Here is a 16,003-nt window from a genome sequence, read left to right on the forward strand (position 1 = left end):
AGTCAGGTACAATCCCAGGATGCCGGAAGAGGACGAGGTGACGTGGAACGCAGAGCGGTGATATATAGCGTCTGACAGAGCCTCCAAAAGCCGACGAGCAGGATAAACTGCGGTCACCGTGGGGGAGTGTGAGACTCGAGAGGGTGGGACGATCAGGGCTGTGCAGGTCTCTTTAGAATATATTCTGCATTTTCGAGGGAATTTCAGCCCAAAGGTGGCCGGAGCGTTTCAGTCATCCCGACATATCACGCAACAGCGTACAGTCAGAGGCGTTGAATACATCACTAATACTGTGTTCTTGGCGTATAGTCGAACAATACAATACGGCTCGATGGCCGAGCTGTTGCAATAATCAAAGCGCGGAGGATAGTTCTGAATCATGCACGCAGACTGAGGATCACCGGTAGGGTACCCCTCCTTGTCGTGAAAATCTCTTCAATCTTGTCCTCCCAGGTATCCAGGAAAGATTGGTCTGCAATCTTTACGTCGAAATTCTGCATCAGCGCGCACGTTACTGAGCGCATCTCAGTCAGTGCGACGTTCTTGCCTGCGCAGCCCATCGGACCCTGTGAGAACGGGATGAAGACGTCGCGATTCGTAATGACCTCATCAGCAGCGATGATGTCTCCGGAAGGTGATAGATATTTTTCTTGGGAGAGCCACCGGTCTGGCCAGAACGTGTTCGCGAGTGGTGAGAAATGCTGAGGGTCGCGGTGAATTGAATATGCGATGAGCGATACCTGCGTCTCTTCAGGGATGAAGCTGGAAGCGAATGTAGACATGTGAGGCTGATTGCATCCAGCTGAGCATAGCGAACTTACTAAGGACCAATCATCTTTCCCCCCATGCCAGATTCCACGCGCCTCTGCAGACCAGCCAGAACAGGTGGGTATAGGCGCAAAGTCTCATTGCTGCGAAACAAATATTAACGAAGCTTCTCCTACGCAAAAAGAGAGGTGCGTACATGCAAGCGTTAAGGAGTGGCATGCTCGCCTGCTTGGTGAAGTTCAGCGAAGAGTCTTCGCCGTGAGGGAAGGCTTCGTCTATCTCCTTGCGAAGACGTTCGAAGTACGTGGGGTAGCGTAGCAGGAAATAGAACAGGTGACTGAGGGTGGTTGCAGTGGTATCCCCTCCAGCTATGATCGCCAGCATCCCGTCAACGGCAACTAGTGCCTTGGTGGGCTTGACTGGTTCGTGGCCATCCTCGTCCATGAGGTGATGAAATAGATCACGATGGGTGGAGCCAAGAGCAATTCGATCCTCGACAGTCTGCTCGCCCAGTGCTTTCATCCGGTCCCAATCCTTACTACCTCCGGGGATGAATAGGAGGTACGGGAGACACCATGGTATGTGGGAGATCCAAGCCGAGTCTCTAGCAGTCATCTGTCAAACTTTTGTGCGCGCCTTGCTTGGTATGGTTCACTTACTGCATAGCACGTTCAATAAGATCGAACAATCCCTCCTTGTCGTACCCATTCTTCAACATGCCGTAGTCGCAAGTGTACCTATATCGAGCGTTAACCCTGCGTGAGCCACTGTGGCTAAGAAAAACCTACGCCATATGCCCCATGAAATCAAACCCGAAGAACGTCATCCACTCGGAAATGTCCAGGGGATTGTTCATCCGCTGCTTTAGGCTAGCGACCAAGTCACCCAGCGTGTTCTGGATGAGCTCTTCATAGTACTTCATCGCAGCGCTGCTCATGCCCCTTGCCCAGGGCCGGCGCCGTACAGCATGAAGAGCCTGGTCGCGCATGCCGTCGAGACTCATGCCGGCTTCGTGCTGGCGAGTATCATAATCTGCGACAAGATTAGCAGCGCATCAATGTGCAGTGTGTGCGTGGTACGCACATGGCCCTCTGGGGAGGCCCTTCGCCCCGAGAACAGCGTCTGTGATGTCCCCGTGTGTGATCGACAACTCATTTGGCCCTGCACCTTACAATTAGCTCGTCCCAGGTTCACCATCTTCGCAACCTACCGATTCGAACCACCTCGCCATGGCGCATATGCAGGTCCTGGACATACAGATGCGCTTTGCCGCCTTTCCCAGCGACATACGCCAGCCAGCCCTTCGAGATCTTGCATAGCACAGGTCCTGGATAGCGAGCGAGGGGATGGAACGGTGATAGACGGTACGCAACGACAATGGTGGCAAGGAGAGACCAATAAGAAACGTAGATAATGAAGGCTGCGATGACGGAAGAACTGAAGTGCGAGTGGAGAGTGACGACGAGGGCGCCAGGGGTGATGCCCAGGAGAAGGACCGCTGATGCAGGGCTACTCGGTTCGTACTTCTTGTAGATCAAGTATACAGCCTGAGAACATGGAGTCGGCGACACCCTGTGAACAGCGCCACAGTAGACTCACAGCACTAGCAGCGGGAACAACGACCCGCGAGTCAAGCGCATTCTTGAAGTCGAATAGCAGAGACATCGCTCGCTTGTGATTGCGTACCAGCGGTCAAAGGCAAGGGTCTGTTCCCCCAAGGGTGTTGCTGAGAATCTTATATACTTTCGCCAAATCATGTTACCCATGAGGGCTAGCCGATGCTTCTGTCTGAGAATCGCTGGAGAGTATCCGTGCGACCATGGGAAGTCACCTGTACAAGGCTTTGGGCGCGCGCAGAGTATAAACGAAGCATCGAATGCGGCAGGCTTGCACAAGGTGAGGATTAAAACGGCGTGGCGCTTTGGGACCTACCGCAAAAAGCTTGATACATGTCTTCTAGACGAGGTGCTAGTAACTGGTATCAGAGATAGCTTCTTCGTAGACAAGCCGAGAATACCAGCATGGCCCCAGGATGATTGACGCCTATCCTCGCCGCATTCATCGTTCGTTCGTCGTCCTCTGAATGCCTTTTCAATTGAACAAGGGCTCGGACTCGGCCAATCACAGCTCGGCCACATTTCAGGGGCTGAGAACGACAATGGGAAAACTCCGATCATATCGTCGTCGGTCTGGCCTAGATACACCTTGAGCAACATTCAAGAGTAATGTTGCATTGGCCTACTCAGAAAATCAATCGTGGCCTGTGGGAGCAGTTGCAGCGTAGGGGTGGCTTGTGTGCGCTGAACGTTGTAGGAGACTGTACCCTAATGAGTCAATGAGCGAGCGTTGTCATATCAGTCAGGATTTTCTCACCAATGCCAAGCTTATGAGCCGAATAACACGAGCAACTCACCCCTTGAACTTTTGAGAAGGGAAGTCGCAGCGTCGAACGGTCATTGAGGGCGCCTTAGAGGTGACGACGAGATACGCTAGTTCTTCGCCATTCTTATCGCAAGCGACAGGTTTGAATTTCATTTATAAGCTCTACTTCCGCCTCGACATCGTTTCTACATACGTAAGACCTGTTCGACGTAGAAGTGCGGCATTTGCGCCTTCATGGGTGAGAGAGCTAGAACTTGAAGTTGGGTGGTCTATCGGCGATTTGCTACATTTCTACTTCAGGATGATGTTCCGGTCGGGGTATTTAGTAAATTTAAGGGAGAAAATCAATGGGGAGGCTTACAATGCCGCTGTAAACCATCGCAAGCTGAGTGGGCCAAGAGCCTGAGCCAGCTGCGGCCAAGTTTCAGCATCGTTGCGCGCCAGGTGAATGAGACGTCAGCGCGTCAGTTGTGATCGGTCGATTCACTGCCATCTCCCACAGAGATATTTGAGTGAGTAGATGGTCTAATCGATAGGCAGCCGTATGTGCAGGTCCAGAGCCAGAAAAGAGGCGTCAGTAAGCGCTTGCCAAGCTACTCGGACTTAAGCTTGCCGCCACGGTGTTTGGCCCGGTGGACCGTTCCTGGCACTTCGCATCCTCCGCTTCATGTGGGAGGGGTGCGGACACTTCAGAGGCGAGTGGAGCCTGGTACGGGCATGGAAACGATTGGCACTAACAAGTGAATCCGCTGTAGTCCACCACTGACCTGATTAAACACGATATATGCGTCTTCATTCGACCGAGGAGGCGCAAGCACCGTTATATATACCGTACTCAATGCATAGCGACCCTCAGCATTTCTCATAACTTACGAACACGCTCTGGCCCAACCGATGGCAAGAGAAGTAGAGTATGCCGCCGCTCTGGCTGCTATGCGGGCTGTAATGTGTGCCAGTGCGCTGCTGCAGTACTTCGAGGTAGATACTGCAAAATTATCCTTCGTCGAGACCTGGGAGAACAAGATTGAGGGATCTCCGCAACATGGAAGGGCAGTCTACCGATAACTCTTAGTTTGTGGCGATGTCTCAAGATTACCCAGTAAACACGGTTGATAGAGTAGAGGTTTATCGTAACTTAGCGTCATGTCTAATCCGGAATATGTATTGTACGCTTGGCCGACTCCGCCGCCGACATAGTGTACATGATGATAATGTGTGCATTCGCGTATGGAACAATGAAAAAGATCGAGAAGGATTAGCGACTGTGAGGGGATAACCTATCTAAATAAGCAAATGACCTAACAAACAAACAGTAGCATGAGATGTGACAGAACATTATGAATACACAGCAAGGATGGACATGGATAGCACCGACATGGAATATGATACAGCTGGCACGGCGAGATTGTTAGTGTGTAGAAGCGAACACAGGAGAAGTGCTCACAAGTATTAAACACGAGAAAACCGGTCGCTAAGGCTATGAGACGGCGCCGTCGACATGGAGGTACTCCAATACAGAAGGTATCGAGCTGTTTTGACGACAGACAACTTCGAGATCGTTCGCTGTCCACAATTTATCCCCTGGACGTTGCGAGGACGAGACATCCAGGCGCAAGAAGGTCTCGTCGTGAGCGTCCGAGTCGTCCTCAAATTCCGGCTCATGCCTTCCAGCACCGTGTCGATGGTACACTTGACTCCGAGATTTGCTCCTGCGATGAAGGTTGGACGGGCTGGCGTTGAGGAAGCCGTTTCCGTACGGCGATGCGTTTCTAGTCAATTTCGCAAGCGCATGATCGACCGCTGAGGGGGAAAGCCCAGAATGCGAAGACTCGTTTGAGTTGATCAGCATGTCCTGTAGGACACGTAGCGTCACGGCCTCGATGGCCCCCTTGACTTTCAACGACGAACCTGAGGCCTCCGCAACAGGCGGACGTGCCGAAGCGATGTCGATATGCCGTTTCAAAGACACTACCCACTGATGGCGGATAAGAGGGTCGTCGACGCTGAACATGTATTTCCGCTTCTCCCCGTGATGGCTCTTGAACGCGACTTGGAACGTATTCCGCATGAAGGATCGCTCGACCTGGACCGGACTGCTCAGTGGCAGGCCAGAGTACGCCAGGGCGTTTGGCCCTGATCGCCACATGACGATGGTCTTCGGACCGAGTGAGGTGCCTGTCACACGGAACGATGCCTCCGCAGACTTAGCGAAGCTGAGCACAGGGGGATCAAACATGAGGTCTTGACCAAAGAGCTGAATGTTGAGCTGGGGGTCGGGCTGAGGTACGCGCAGGACGATAGGCTCAGACTGCATGCGATAGGTCAGACGCGGTGGTAGAGGTCGCTTGAGAGAGATCGCGAGATCTGGGATGGATTCGTATGACGTTCGTGACTGAGAGAGTCGCTCCCGTCGGACGGCTGTGTATATCTTGGTTAGGAGCTCGTCTGACACAAGACCACGAGGGTCATAGCGCCGGAAAGCGTCAATGAAATCGCGGTCGAGTACGTTGCGCCTGGGGTATCCAGTGATCCCGATCGTCTGAGCGATGCCACCATGCATGACTTCGTTCACTTGGACGATCGCGCGTGCCAAGCGAATGGCAAGATCTTTGTCATACGCAACTATGCCTGCGTTCGCCTCATACCACCTACTGGCAAATGCATCGAGAAGGTATTCCAGAGCTAACTTGGAAGGAATGCAGATGGACAACAGGAATACCCGCAAAGCCTTGTCGATCCGCAGTCCGGCGAAACCGAAGCTGTCCACATATGCCTTGAGGACAATCTTCGATGTCCGCCGAGCAAGATATTCGCCTAACCGCGCACGGTCTAACTCAACAGCGCGGAACATCAGTTGTCCCAAAGCAATTGGGTCATCTCTCGCATTCGATTTGTCGAAGAGCATAGAGATCGCCATGTCGGAATCCTTCGTAAACTGGTGCACGAACGTACGGATGACCTGGTAACGCATGTGGCTCGTGGTCAGCGCCGTCCTCGAGTGTGAGTCCTCACGGTCTGAGCTGAACTTCAGGTCGCGGAGTAATACAACGTTCTTGACAATGAATTTGCGGTCGAGGGGTGTCGGCCTTGTCGCGTCCAAGAGCGCGTCCTGGTCTTGTATCACAGGCTTTGCGATGACAAGAACGTCAGTGAAGAGGAAAAGGAAGCGATCCTTGACCGTGTTCGCATTTGCCACCTGCAAGACTGGCGAAGATAGGACAAGTTTCCGTGGAGGATCGTCTATAGCGAGTGGCCATATAGAGCTTTTTGACCCACGGCCGAGCGCCTCGTCCAGGCGCCCCATGATGACAGCTGCTCTACTCGGGTCATGCGTGGCAAGTGCTGGAGAATTAGGTAAAGACATGTCGGAGGAAAATGATTCGGAGTTCGACCTAGCGGGGAATTCGTCTAGCGACGACTGTGGATCCGGTGTCGCGGATGATGGGGGCTCTGGAGGAGATGGCAGCGCTGTTATCTCAGTACCGTTGGCATGGACAACCCTCGATGATGGAGCGGCGTCTTCTGCCTTGCGGATACCTTGCGGTTGCTCCGGACGTTCCAATGGAAGTTGTGGTGGGTACTGCTCGTCTAGGCGCTTAGCTGACAGTGGGGTGGCGGCACTGACAGGCGTTTGAGATTTGTCGCTACCAATGTCTTCCCAATCAGAAGAGAGATCTTTGTCTTTACGGCTGACGAGCGAGTCAAGATCCGCCAGTGCGGTGAGAGACGGTTTCTTCGATGGGGGAGGTCTTGATGGGCTGTGACCATTGGTCGTGGCGCTAGGTGTGGATGGCGCCGAGGACTGGGACGGACGAAAATATCTTCTTTGCACTAGCCATTTCCGAACGCCTTCAACGTTGGTAGGTAGCTTCAAGGAGCCAGAGTTGCTCGTACCGCTAGTCGTATTCGACGTGACTGAGCCGAGGCTGAAGTAATCTGCATGTGAGCCCGACGACGGGACGGACGAAACTGGAGACGGTCCCTTTGTGGTGCTGAATTTCTCAAAGAGCCTCGTGTCGGACACTTGATGAGATATCTTCCGATCTCGCGTGCCTTCTGGGACCTTGGTCGTGGCGCTCGAAGACGAACTCGAGCTTGGGGTCGCCTCGATGCCACCAGGACTGAAAATATCGGGTGAAGAAGCAGACGTGGTTAGACCCTTCGCCTTATTCCGCTTCTCCTCGAGCTGCTTCATCATGCCCGGGAAGGGGAAGAGCTTCGAGTCCTGGTACTTGAGTAAATCCGCGGAAGAGGCAGCTGGCACAGGGGATACGCCGCCTGGAGGTGCGCCGAGAGGGGCTAGAGACAAGATAGAAGCCGAAGCGGAGGGTGATTGCATGAGTCCTGGTGCCTGGGCGGGAGGCTGCTGCGCGACCCCACTCGAACGGTCTCCTTTGGTTGCACTTGTCTGACTGGCCCCGCTCTCTCGGCTGACGCTTGAGTCCGTGTTGTATCTCCTGTCCCGCTGGCCGATGCTGTTCGTCCGAGATCTGCGTCCACTGCTGGAGTTACTCCTTGAGAATGCACCCTTCACGCGCTCCCACGGTGACATGCCTTCTCCGCCACGCTTGGGCGTCGCATCCGTCCGGTTGTCTTCCCAATCCTGGAACTCGGTCGCCAATGGAGACGGCTCAGGCTGTTGTACAGGAGTGGTCACCGAAAGGCGGCGGGGATAGACAGGCGATGGAGGTTGTACGACGGCCGTAGGTTCGATCTGGTTTGAGAATGACAAGGCGATAGCGGAAGATGGTGAAGGCGGGATATGCGAAGGAGACATCTCGGGTGACGTCTCAATCTCAACGAGCAAATCCTTCGATGCACTCGCCGTGGTGAGCGAAGTAGGGTAGTAGCTCTGCGAAGACTGATCATCCGACGGCCGACCCTCGGGCTCTTCAACTTGGGGAACGGCTTCTTGGTGCTCAGACTCAGGCTCTTCTTCCGCGTCGTCGTCGTCGTCTTCGTCATCATCGTTGATAGGCATCCGAGGCACTATTGTTCGTCAAGCAGTTCAGCGCCGAAGCACAAGACTTCACAGATGGTAAAACACACCTGGCTCTGCAACCCAACTGATGTCACTATCCCTGGGAAATGCTTGCCTTGATGATGCATGTGCTCGGAGCTCGCGGTATGCGTCTGACTCTTCGTCTTCGTCCACCAAGTATACTTTCTCTCGCAATGGTGTCGCGAAAGGACTCGCCGGGAACGCGTCCTGCTTGTGGGAGGTCTGCTGTGAAGACATATAGAACGGGACGGGAACAGCGGATAACGACTCGCTTGAGAGCTGAGAGGACACATCCGAGATATAAGGCAACCGCTGTCCGAAGCGCCGAGCTGGCGTAGTTGGCAGACTAGACACCTTGTCGGCTGCGCCTCTGTCCATATCTTCGTCCTCATCCTCTATAACGACACCTCGACCACCAAGCGGCATGGATGCGTCCGGCGGCGACTGGTGCTGCACCGGTGTCTTGCTTGAATCGGGCAATGCGTGCGAATCCCCGATTACCGCGTGAAAAGGCGGGGCAAGCGGCTCAGTGAGGACGACGGGAGTGTTGGGCGACGTCGATGTCTGCTCCCTGTCATCGCGATCGTCAAGGACGGTCGATGTCCTGGAGTTGCTCCTACGTGATCTTCGTTTTTTCTTCCGCGCAACTGTAGCTGGCGTCGCAGGCCTAGAAAGATCATCCGTTCCACTTGTCTGGTCTGCGTCCGCCTTCTCGACGCGCTCTCCAAGTCGGCGCAGCAGATTCCGCCGGGCTGCAACTCTTTCTCCGCGTTCGCCTCCGGAGACAGTGTTGCTCCGGCCTAATGGCGTCACCGTTTGTGCGAGCGACATGTCTATCGGCTCCCCTGTAAGCTTGGACATAGCCATCATCCTCTGTGCACCGACACTATTTGAGCGGAAAAGGCCCTTCTGGATCTCGTCGAGCGTGGGGGGCATCATCGGTGTCGAGGGCGACGTCATCGGGTAGAACATACCTGGCACCGGAGAAATTGCCGAGCGCAGGAGGCCCGCTGATGGAAAGGCGGCGAAGTGTGATGGGATGGGGGATACAACGGGAGGCGAGGGCGGGACGTCCTCTGCGACGTACTCGTCTGCGGACGACTCGTTATTGACTGGCGGCGGGGTCTTGGGCTTATTACGCAGGTCTTTCGACCCCCTCGAGCGTGCTCGTGAGCGTGAACGACGCTTGCGTGCAGGAGTCGAAGGTCGCTCTGGGGGACCGTCAGACGGGGGCACGTCGCCCCCCTTGTCGTCGATTGCCTCAGCCCTGTCTTCAAGCCGCTCCTCCGGCCGCGGCTGTCGCGGCTGTTCCTCGACTTTCTCATCCTGCTCTGCTTCCGGTTCGGCTTCCGTCCTCGTCGCAAGATCGACTCGCTCTGCCACATCCGTGCGTCCAGGTGACGCGTCGGGCTTCTCGTCCGAATCTGGCGCACTCTCCTCGTCTGGTAGGTCATTCTCGGCTCGTTCTCCTTCGCTGACCGCTTGGACGTGCATCGGGGGCCGTCTTCCGTCCTTCATGCGTGGGAGAGATGCAGCACGCTTGAGCATAGCTACGGCTGTTGCCCGCTGCTCTGCGATGGAGGGCGGTTCCATGGCACCCTCGGTGTCTGTTGGAAGTAAATAGATGTTCCGAGTGGCCTGTACGAGACCAGAGACGCACCTCCACCGTCAACGGAGAAATCTTGACCAGTGTCAGAGCAAGCTACAGACAGTTCGAAAGCTCTAGCGCACCGTTGAATTGTGACGAGTGAAAGAACAAGGGGCGGGGCGCAACAAGGGGCGGGGCGCCGACTGCGCACAACCTTTCACCACTTCACGCTGACCGACAGCCGCGTGAAACCCTCGTGCTCGCTGTCGATTTCGTCGTACAGATAATGGTGATTCAGCTTTGGGGAGTATGTATGCGGCGAGGTTGTGGAAATGAAGCAGCTCAGCACTGCAAGATGCCCTGTTCGTGCACGTACGGCATTTGCCGAAAGCGATCAATAGGCTTTAGAAGTAATATTTGTATTGTGTTTAACGCAACGCCGGTGACGCAGCAGAAACCCTCAGGAGCATGCAGAAAAGATAATGGAATAATGCAATGTATTATAAAGTAAAAATATGCTAATGTAGATCGGAAGGAGTAGTGGAGGTCAAGTTGGGCTCTATCGTGGACAATTGTCACATGCGCGCCGGCTTGTCAGTCCATATTTTGGAGAGTGCAGGAATAGCACGAATGTCGCTATGCCGCAGTGATAGAACTTGGCGAATCTTCATGAGCAGCGGGGGAGACTGCTGGTTCCTCTGACGATGTAGCATCAAGAGGCGCGTCCGACCGTGGCGCAGGCTCAGCAACTGGCGCGACAGTGTCAACCTCTTCATCGTCATCCATGATATCTGAGCAGGGTGAAGGTCAAGAACAAGATGGAGCACCGATTGCTGAGGTACTCACCGTCGGCATACACCTCGGGATGCTCCCTGAAGCAGTCCTGCATGGCTTTGAACTTCTCTACGCAGTCTATGCCTTTCGGATCCTTCTCGGAGAACACAAAGCACGAGAACGCTTCTCTGAATTGCATCCCGCAGGGGCCATGCGCCATGCCGCCGAGGCAAGGACAGTCCCAGTTGATCTCGCCTGTCTCCGGGTTGAACGCACCACCACTTCCAGCTTCCTGAGACTCTGCCTCAGCTTCCGCGGCAAGAGCATCCATTGCATCTGAAGCGTCCTGAGTAGGGACAGCTGCCTCAGCTTCCGCGGCAAGAGCATCCATTGCATCTGAAGCGTCCTGAGTAGGGACAGCTGCCTCAGCTTCCGCGGCAAGAGCGTCCATTGCATCTGAAGCGTCCTGAGTGGGGACAGCTGCCTCAGCTTCCGCGGCAAGAGCGTCCATTGCATCTGAAGCGTCCTGAGTAGGGACAGACACGTCGGAATTGGCCTTAGGCTGCTGAGATGGAGCCGGCTCAGTAGCGGGGATAGTTTTGGCTTTCGTCTGCGCCGGCCTCGGAGATGCTACTTTTCTTTGTGAATTTATAGCGTGCAGCTGGGAGAACAATACGTACAAGACGCGACTGAGTCTAGGGTAATTCCTGGTCCGGACAGAGATTTCCAGGCAACATACGCTGTTACCGCTGACGCTCCCAGAGCGAGTCCCAGCCGGCCACGATGCGTGAATGATGGAGGACGCGCCGACGTATGCAAGCATCTTCGCAAAGTTATCTTCGGCAGCAAACGAAGCATTTTGGATGTAATTGAAGCCAAGGTGAAGGCAGAGGAACGAGTGTGAATTTCGCCGTTGGTCAGCTTCGGCAAGTCGCCTCTGTGGGCGTCAATGAGCTCATACGCTTCACGAAGCTGAACTTGCCACTTCAGTGCTCCATTCCGGTTCATGTATGGGACTTGCCCGGAACTCGCTACTGCCAGGTGGTGAGCCATGAGGCCGACGGCAGCCCGCTCCAACTGCCGGTGGACGGCGTGACGCTTACAGTCCGTGAACGAATCAGACTTTATAAGTGTACTAGTCTCTCGCTTGCACTAGAACTACCATGTCCGCGCTGGATACGACAAGTTGCAACTCTAGCAACCTACAGGGATTCTATGCCTGGACGGACACATTGAAGGGCATCCAGTATGGCCCAGGATGCCTGGAGGAGGCTCTTCCCAATTTTCTAGACCTTCTAGGTGTCAAGAAAGTACTTATCGTCACAGGTCGGAGCCTCTATGAGAAGGTGCGACTCTCATGCGCCATTCATGATAGTTCCTGGCATCTCAGCGCGTCGCCCTTTTTCCTATCTTCAGACTGATGTGGTCAAGCAAGTCGAAACAGTCTTAAAAACTCGGGATGCTTATGGCGGTGTATTCTACGAGATCAGCCAGCACTCGCCCATCGCAGGTATCCGCAAGGCGCAGCAGGTCTTCAAAGAGGCTGATGCAGACGCAATCGTCTCCGTGGGGGGCGGATCTCCTATTGATGCTTCCAAAGCTATTCTATACCACATCCATAAGGAAACTGGTGGACCGATTTTGAAGCAAATTGCTATCCCTACCACGCTGAGTGCGGCTGAGTACACTGTACGTAAATCCCATATGACAGGAAATTAACTCTGATCTCTTCCAAGGCTGGGGCTGGGTTCACGAACGAGGAGGGGCAGAAGGTTGCAGTCAGCGACCTTGGGCTAGCTCCAGCAGCAGTCATCCTAGATGCGAAACTCACATTATCTACACCAGAACGCCTGTGGTGAGTCTGGAGCCCGCTGCGAGACCACTAGTGATCTGAGTCCAACACTAAATTCGTCATCAGGTTATCCACAGGCATGAGGGCTGTGGACCATGCAGTTGGTGAGTTTACTTTACGTGCCGCTTAGTACTTTTCACACTGAATCATATCTTTCTCAGAGAATCTTTATCGCTCGCTGATTCCCCCTCCCTCAAAGCACCTCAGCTATGCCGCCCTTGCGGACTTATTCGTCAATCTTCCTCTATCTAAGGCCAATCCTGATGACGTCAACATCCGCCAGAAGTTACAGATCGCCTCTTGGATGAGCTTTTTGCCTCAGAAATTCCGGAAATACAGGTATGAACTTGTAAATCAATTTCGTCCTCTGAAGCTCAGTAGTTGTGTCTAGCGCTGCTGGTCTGTCTCATGCTTTGGGTCATAAGCTCGGAGCTGCCTACGGTATTCCTCACGGGATCACATCAGTATGTGAAATACAATCTCAATTAGCGTTAGAACTTATCTAACATCAGCCTACTGCCCTTTAGTGCATCACTCTTGCCCCAGTAGTAGCGCTCATGGCTGAGACGGCTTGTCACGAAGATAAAGAATGGCTCGCGAATGCGATCTTCTATCTTCGTATACCATCTTCTGGGTCTCTGGACAAAGACATTCTCACCCTGTCCGATGCTATTCGAGGGTATGCATCTTTACTCGCCCGCACCGCTCTACGTTTGATACTGACGCTATCTGCGAAGCCTTGTCGACAAGTTGGGCCTGACCTCCACTCTCACTGAATATATTGTGCCCAAAGAGGACTTGCCGAAAATCGCAGAAAGGACCCTAGGACGCGCAGACGGTCCACTTTACCCAGAGGTGGTCAAGTTGCTAGAGAACATGTACTAGGATAAAGGCCAGGAACGAGACCAAGTATACCAACATGACTCTGTACTATTAGTAACTGTAGGAAATGTCTAGACCAAAGAGCGAGCTCCGCGACCATCTACAGGGTATTGATATTTTGTCTACCGGAAGCGTACCTGTTCGGATAGGGATGCGTGTTGTTCAAACATAGTGTAGCGCATCTGACACGGACTAGGGATAGGACATAAAATGCAATACGTTCAAGACTGTTTTTGCATGTTCTTCATTCTTTCCTTGAACGCTTTCCAGGACGGACGTGTCAACTCGAAGCCATCACCTAGCGTGGCATATGACCCTCCACCGAGGCGGGCGACAGGTCGCAACTTCGCTGAGTCCACGGTCTGACCGTCTTCAGCCAGCACCGCATTGCGCACATGGACGTCCTTGATCAGTCCTATGACTAGCGTGTGTGTGACCTCCTCGGAACCGGGTGCTTTGACGTCAAGCGACTGGTAGAGCTTGACTGTCGTGTCAGCGGTAACAGTCAGGGAAGACAGCCTGCTTAGGTGCTCTTACCTCGCATTCGAGTCCCACGGCGCTCTCCTTCACTCGAGCGGGCTTCACCGTCGTCTACAGACGTTACACGTCAGTGTCGTGCATCATAAATTGGGACATCCACTTACGCTAGACTCCGGAGTCAGGCCGCTGACGACCCACTCATCCACATCGGGCGGTGCGTTGACAGAACAGGCATTCGCGGCCTCCACAAGCGGCTCGCTGATGATGCTGACAGTGAACTCCTTAGTGCTGAGAATGTTTTCCCGACTGTCCTTCGGCTTTCCGGGCGAGAGGGAGAAAGATACGCTCAGCAACGGCGGATTATGGGCAATCTGAATATTCAAAAGTCCGGTCAAAATCGCAGTTAATGGAACGCGAGTAATGCATGGGCTCACCAGAGAAAAATAGCTGGCCAAAACAAAATCAAGTTTTAGTCAGGGTATATCATCGCGAGACGATACAGCCTACCTCATAGGTGCAAGATTGGGGATGTCATCCGAAGAGACAGTGGAAACAAAGGCGATGGGCCTGGGAATGACTGCGGAGGTGAGCAGCTTGTACACCTCTCTAGCTTTCGGATCAGCCGATAGTTCAGCTCAGATTAGAGAGACCTTCAGTCAGGTACCTTCCCGGCATGTCGCTCAGAGTGCACGACTTCCACCCTAGCTTCTCGGCTTCATTCCACTCTTTGGCGAGCGGGGACGCAGGGGAAATGCCCTGACCAAGATCCCACTCCGGCGAGGGAGACTGTGTGAGTTGGAACGTTCGCGAGGCGTCAAACTTCGGCAAGGATGACTGGGGTCGCCGCGACCATGTACACGCAGCTGCCCCTCTTGCTGACCCGATCGCTTGGCGTAGATTAAGCCTATATGTTCTCGAGAGCATGTTGGTGGTTGGGTGATGGTGAGAAACCGTTGTCACGAATGTCGTGTGAATTATGTAAGCTAACGCCACGAAGCCGGGCGGTCTGAATGTACACGAATATCCTCCGTCTCAGTTTGAACCAAGTAGTACCATGATCCCACTCCCGAACACATAAAGAGAGTTAAAAAGCATCGTTAAATCATAAGCATATATTAACCAGGCATATATAAGCCATTATCGTCCTCAGGGCCCGGTTTTTGGCAGGCCAGTAAGTGGTCAGTGCTCAGCTTCGAATCCGACTCTCCGAGTCCAGCGCAGAGGGCCTGCATACATCAGGAAAAAAAGTCCGAGACCAGAAGCGCCCCGTGAGCTCCGTAGTTCCAGCAGCCCGGTGGAACTGACCCCTATTACCCTGCAACCAGTAGTCTCCTGCCATGTCTCCGTAGCACCCGTGGCAGCCTGCATAAGTTTGGCAACACACCGTGGCAGCCTGCAAACATTCAGCAGCACACCGTGGCGCTGTCGCAGCCTGCCTGTAGATACCAGCAGACGGCGTCCCGGGCTTTGCACACTCACCCACAGGGAATAGATTGACAGAAGAAATATATTAGGCACACAACTGTACAGTACATGTTGGTGTATACTACACTAGAGTCATTCTGCTGTGGTAGGGGATAGACACAAGAGGTAAATCTATAATGTATAGAGTCAGAATAGTACTATATGATCTGCGGGGGCATCACTCACCTAAGTCTTAAAACCGCTATGCATCCAGCGCAGGAAACAGCGCAGGACATGCGGCTGGTAATCTCGGATGCGCAACCCGTTAACCGCCCTTCTTGCGATACCCGTGCAGCAGCGACGGGCTCGCTATGAGGCACGTCGCGGGCGGCTCACAATATGCCCCGCGTAGCTGCAGGCGCTCGTGGTTGTGCTTGTGCTGGAGATTTCGAGGGTGCGTTCGAGCGCAACGTGCACCCGGTGCTTGCGTGAAAGCTAGACAGGACCACTGCGGAGGTGTGTAAGTGTAAGAACATGGCATACCCCGAAATGCACGACATGGGGTGGAGGTGTATGGCAGTGGGAGGTGGATTTAGCGGATCTTCCATTGCCTGATGCGAGCCCAACTTATCAATATCAAGATTATATGACATAATGAACTCACTGATCACCGCTGCCTGTAATCTGTGAGACACCGCATCCTCCGTTGAGAAAAGGAAGATAGCGGTGAAGGGCTGCGCCGCCCTCAACAGCTGCGGGTATCCTAGCAGCAACGCGGTCATCACACCCTTAACTCTTGTGGCCTGTAGTGCTTGTCGTATCATTCATGGGCTTCTTGGTTGCGCGCAAACACTGTTTCGCTACTCTGGGG

At 53.8% G+C, this 16,003-nt stretch overlaps 7 protein-coding genes across 7 annotated transcripts in view; 1 reads left to right on the top strand and 6 right to left on the bottom strand.

Annotated features, from left to right (window-relative positions):
- Positions 1-199: 199 nt before the first annotated feature.
- On the bottom strand, positions 200-2,471 carry PHACADRAFT_257741 (uncharacterized protein). Its single transcript, XM_007396761.1, has 8 exons — positions 2,368-2,471; positions 1,979-2,315; positions 1,852-1,929; positions 1,557-1,800; positions 1,428-1,505; positions 965-1,372; positions 822-911; positions 200-762 (listed from the first exon to the last, which is right to left on the bottom strand). Exons 1-8 carry the CDS (start codon positions 2,431-2,433, stop codon positions 378-380), a joined length of 1,686 nt encoding a protein of 561 aa, XP_007396823.1. The 5' UTR covers positions 2,434-2,471; the 3' UTR covers positions 200-377.
- Positions 2,472-4,353: 1,882 nt separating this feature from the next.
- Positions 4,354-10,039, bottom strand: PHACADRAFT_257745 (uncharacterized protein). Its single transcript, XM_007396762.1, has 5 exons — positions 9,884-10,039; positions 9,813-9,833; positions 8,200-9,759; positions 4,595-8,139; positions 4,354-4,541 (listed from the first exon to the last, which is right to left on the bottom strand). Exons 3-4 carry the CDS (start codon positions 9,698-9,700, stop codon positions 4,628-4,630), a joined length of 5,013 nt encoding a protein of 1,670 aa, XP_007396824.1. The 5' UTR covers positions 9,701-9,759; positions 9,813-9,833; positions 9,884-10,039; the 3' UTR covers positions 4,354-4,541; positions 4,595-4,627.
- A 219-nt stretch (positions 10,040-10,258) lies between these two features.
- Positions 10,259-11,123, bottom strand: PHACADRAFT_257746 (uncharacterized protein). Its single transcript, XM_007396763.1, has 3 exons — positions 10,956-11,123; positions 10,587-10,894; positions 10,259-10,531 (listed from the first exon to the last, which is right to left on the bottom strand). Exons 2-3 carry the CDS (start codon positions 10,843-10,845, stop codon positions 10,377-10,379), a joined length of 414 nt encoding a protein of 137 aa, XP_007396825.1. The 5' UTR covers positions 10,846-10,894; positions 10,956-11,123; the 3' UTR covers positions 10,259-10,376.
- A 554-nt stretch (positions 11,124-11,677) lies between these two features.
- PHACADRAFT_145770 (uncharacterized protein) lies at positions 11,678-13,742 on the top strand (the record flags this gene model as incomplete). The annotated part of the gene is made up of 8 exons (XM_007396764.1): positions 11,678-11,860; positions 11,931-12,203; positions 12,251-12,369; positions 12,433-12,470; positions 12,528-12,705; positions 12,758-12,830; positions 12,894-13,045; positions 13,104-13,742. The coding sequence occupies 8 exons, from the start codon at positions 11,678-11,680 to the stop codon at positions 13,249-13,251; spliced, it is 1,164 nt and encodes a 387-aa protein (XP_007396826.1). The 3' UTR covers positions 13,252-13,742.
- A 126-nt stretch (positions 13,743-13,868) lies between these two features.
- On the bottom strand, positions 13,869-14,327 carry PHACADRAFT_96449 (uncharacterized protein; the record flags this gene model as incomplete). The annotated part of the gene is made up of 2 exons (XM_007396765.1): positions 13,869-14,175; positions 14,236-14,327. Coding segments are annotated over 2 exons (399 nt in total), but the record flags the coding sequence as incomplete, so codon positions are not given.
- Positions 14,328-14,358: 31 nt separating this feature from the next.
- Positions 14,359-14,652, bottom strand: PHACADRAFT_162499 (uncharacterized protein; the record flags this gene model as incomplete). The annotated part of the gene is made up of 1 exon (XM_007396766.1): positions 14,359-14,652. The coding sequence occupies one exon, from the start codon at positions 14,650-14,652 to the stop codon at positions 14,359-14,361; it is 294 nt and encodes a 97-aa protein (XP_007396828.1).
- Positions 14,653-15,305: 653 nt separating this feature from the next.
- Positions 15,306-16,003, bottom strand: part of PHACADRAFT_257748 (uncharacterized protein) — a 1,742-nt gene continuing 1,044 nt past the window's right edge. Inside the window, exons 3-4 of the mRNA XM_007396767.1 lie at positions 15,379-15,975; positions 15,306-15,324 (exon numbers count right to left, since the gene is read on the bottom strand). Of these exons, the coding sequence (XP_007396829.1) occupies positions 15,525-15,914 (390 nt within the window). The 5' untranslated portion in view covers positions 15,915-15,975 and the 3' untranslated portion in view covers positions 15,306-15,324; positions 15,379-15,524. The remainder of the gene's footprint in view (positions 15,325-15,378; positions 15,976-16,003) is intronic.

The sequence above is a fragment of the Phanerochaete carnosa genome, assembly GCF_000300595.1.
Source record: "Phanerochaete carnosa HHB-10118-sp unplaced genomic scaffold PHACAscaffold_6, whole genome shotgun sequence".
In the NCBI taxonomy this organism is placed as follows: Eukaryota; Fungi; Basidiomycota; class Agaricomycetes; order Polyporales; family Phanerochaetaceae; genus Phanerochaete; species Phanerochaete carnosa.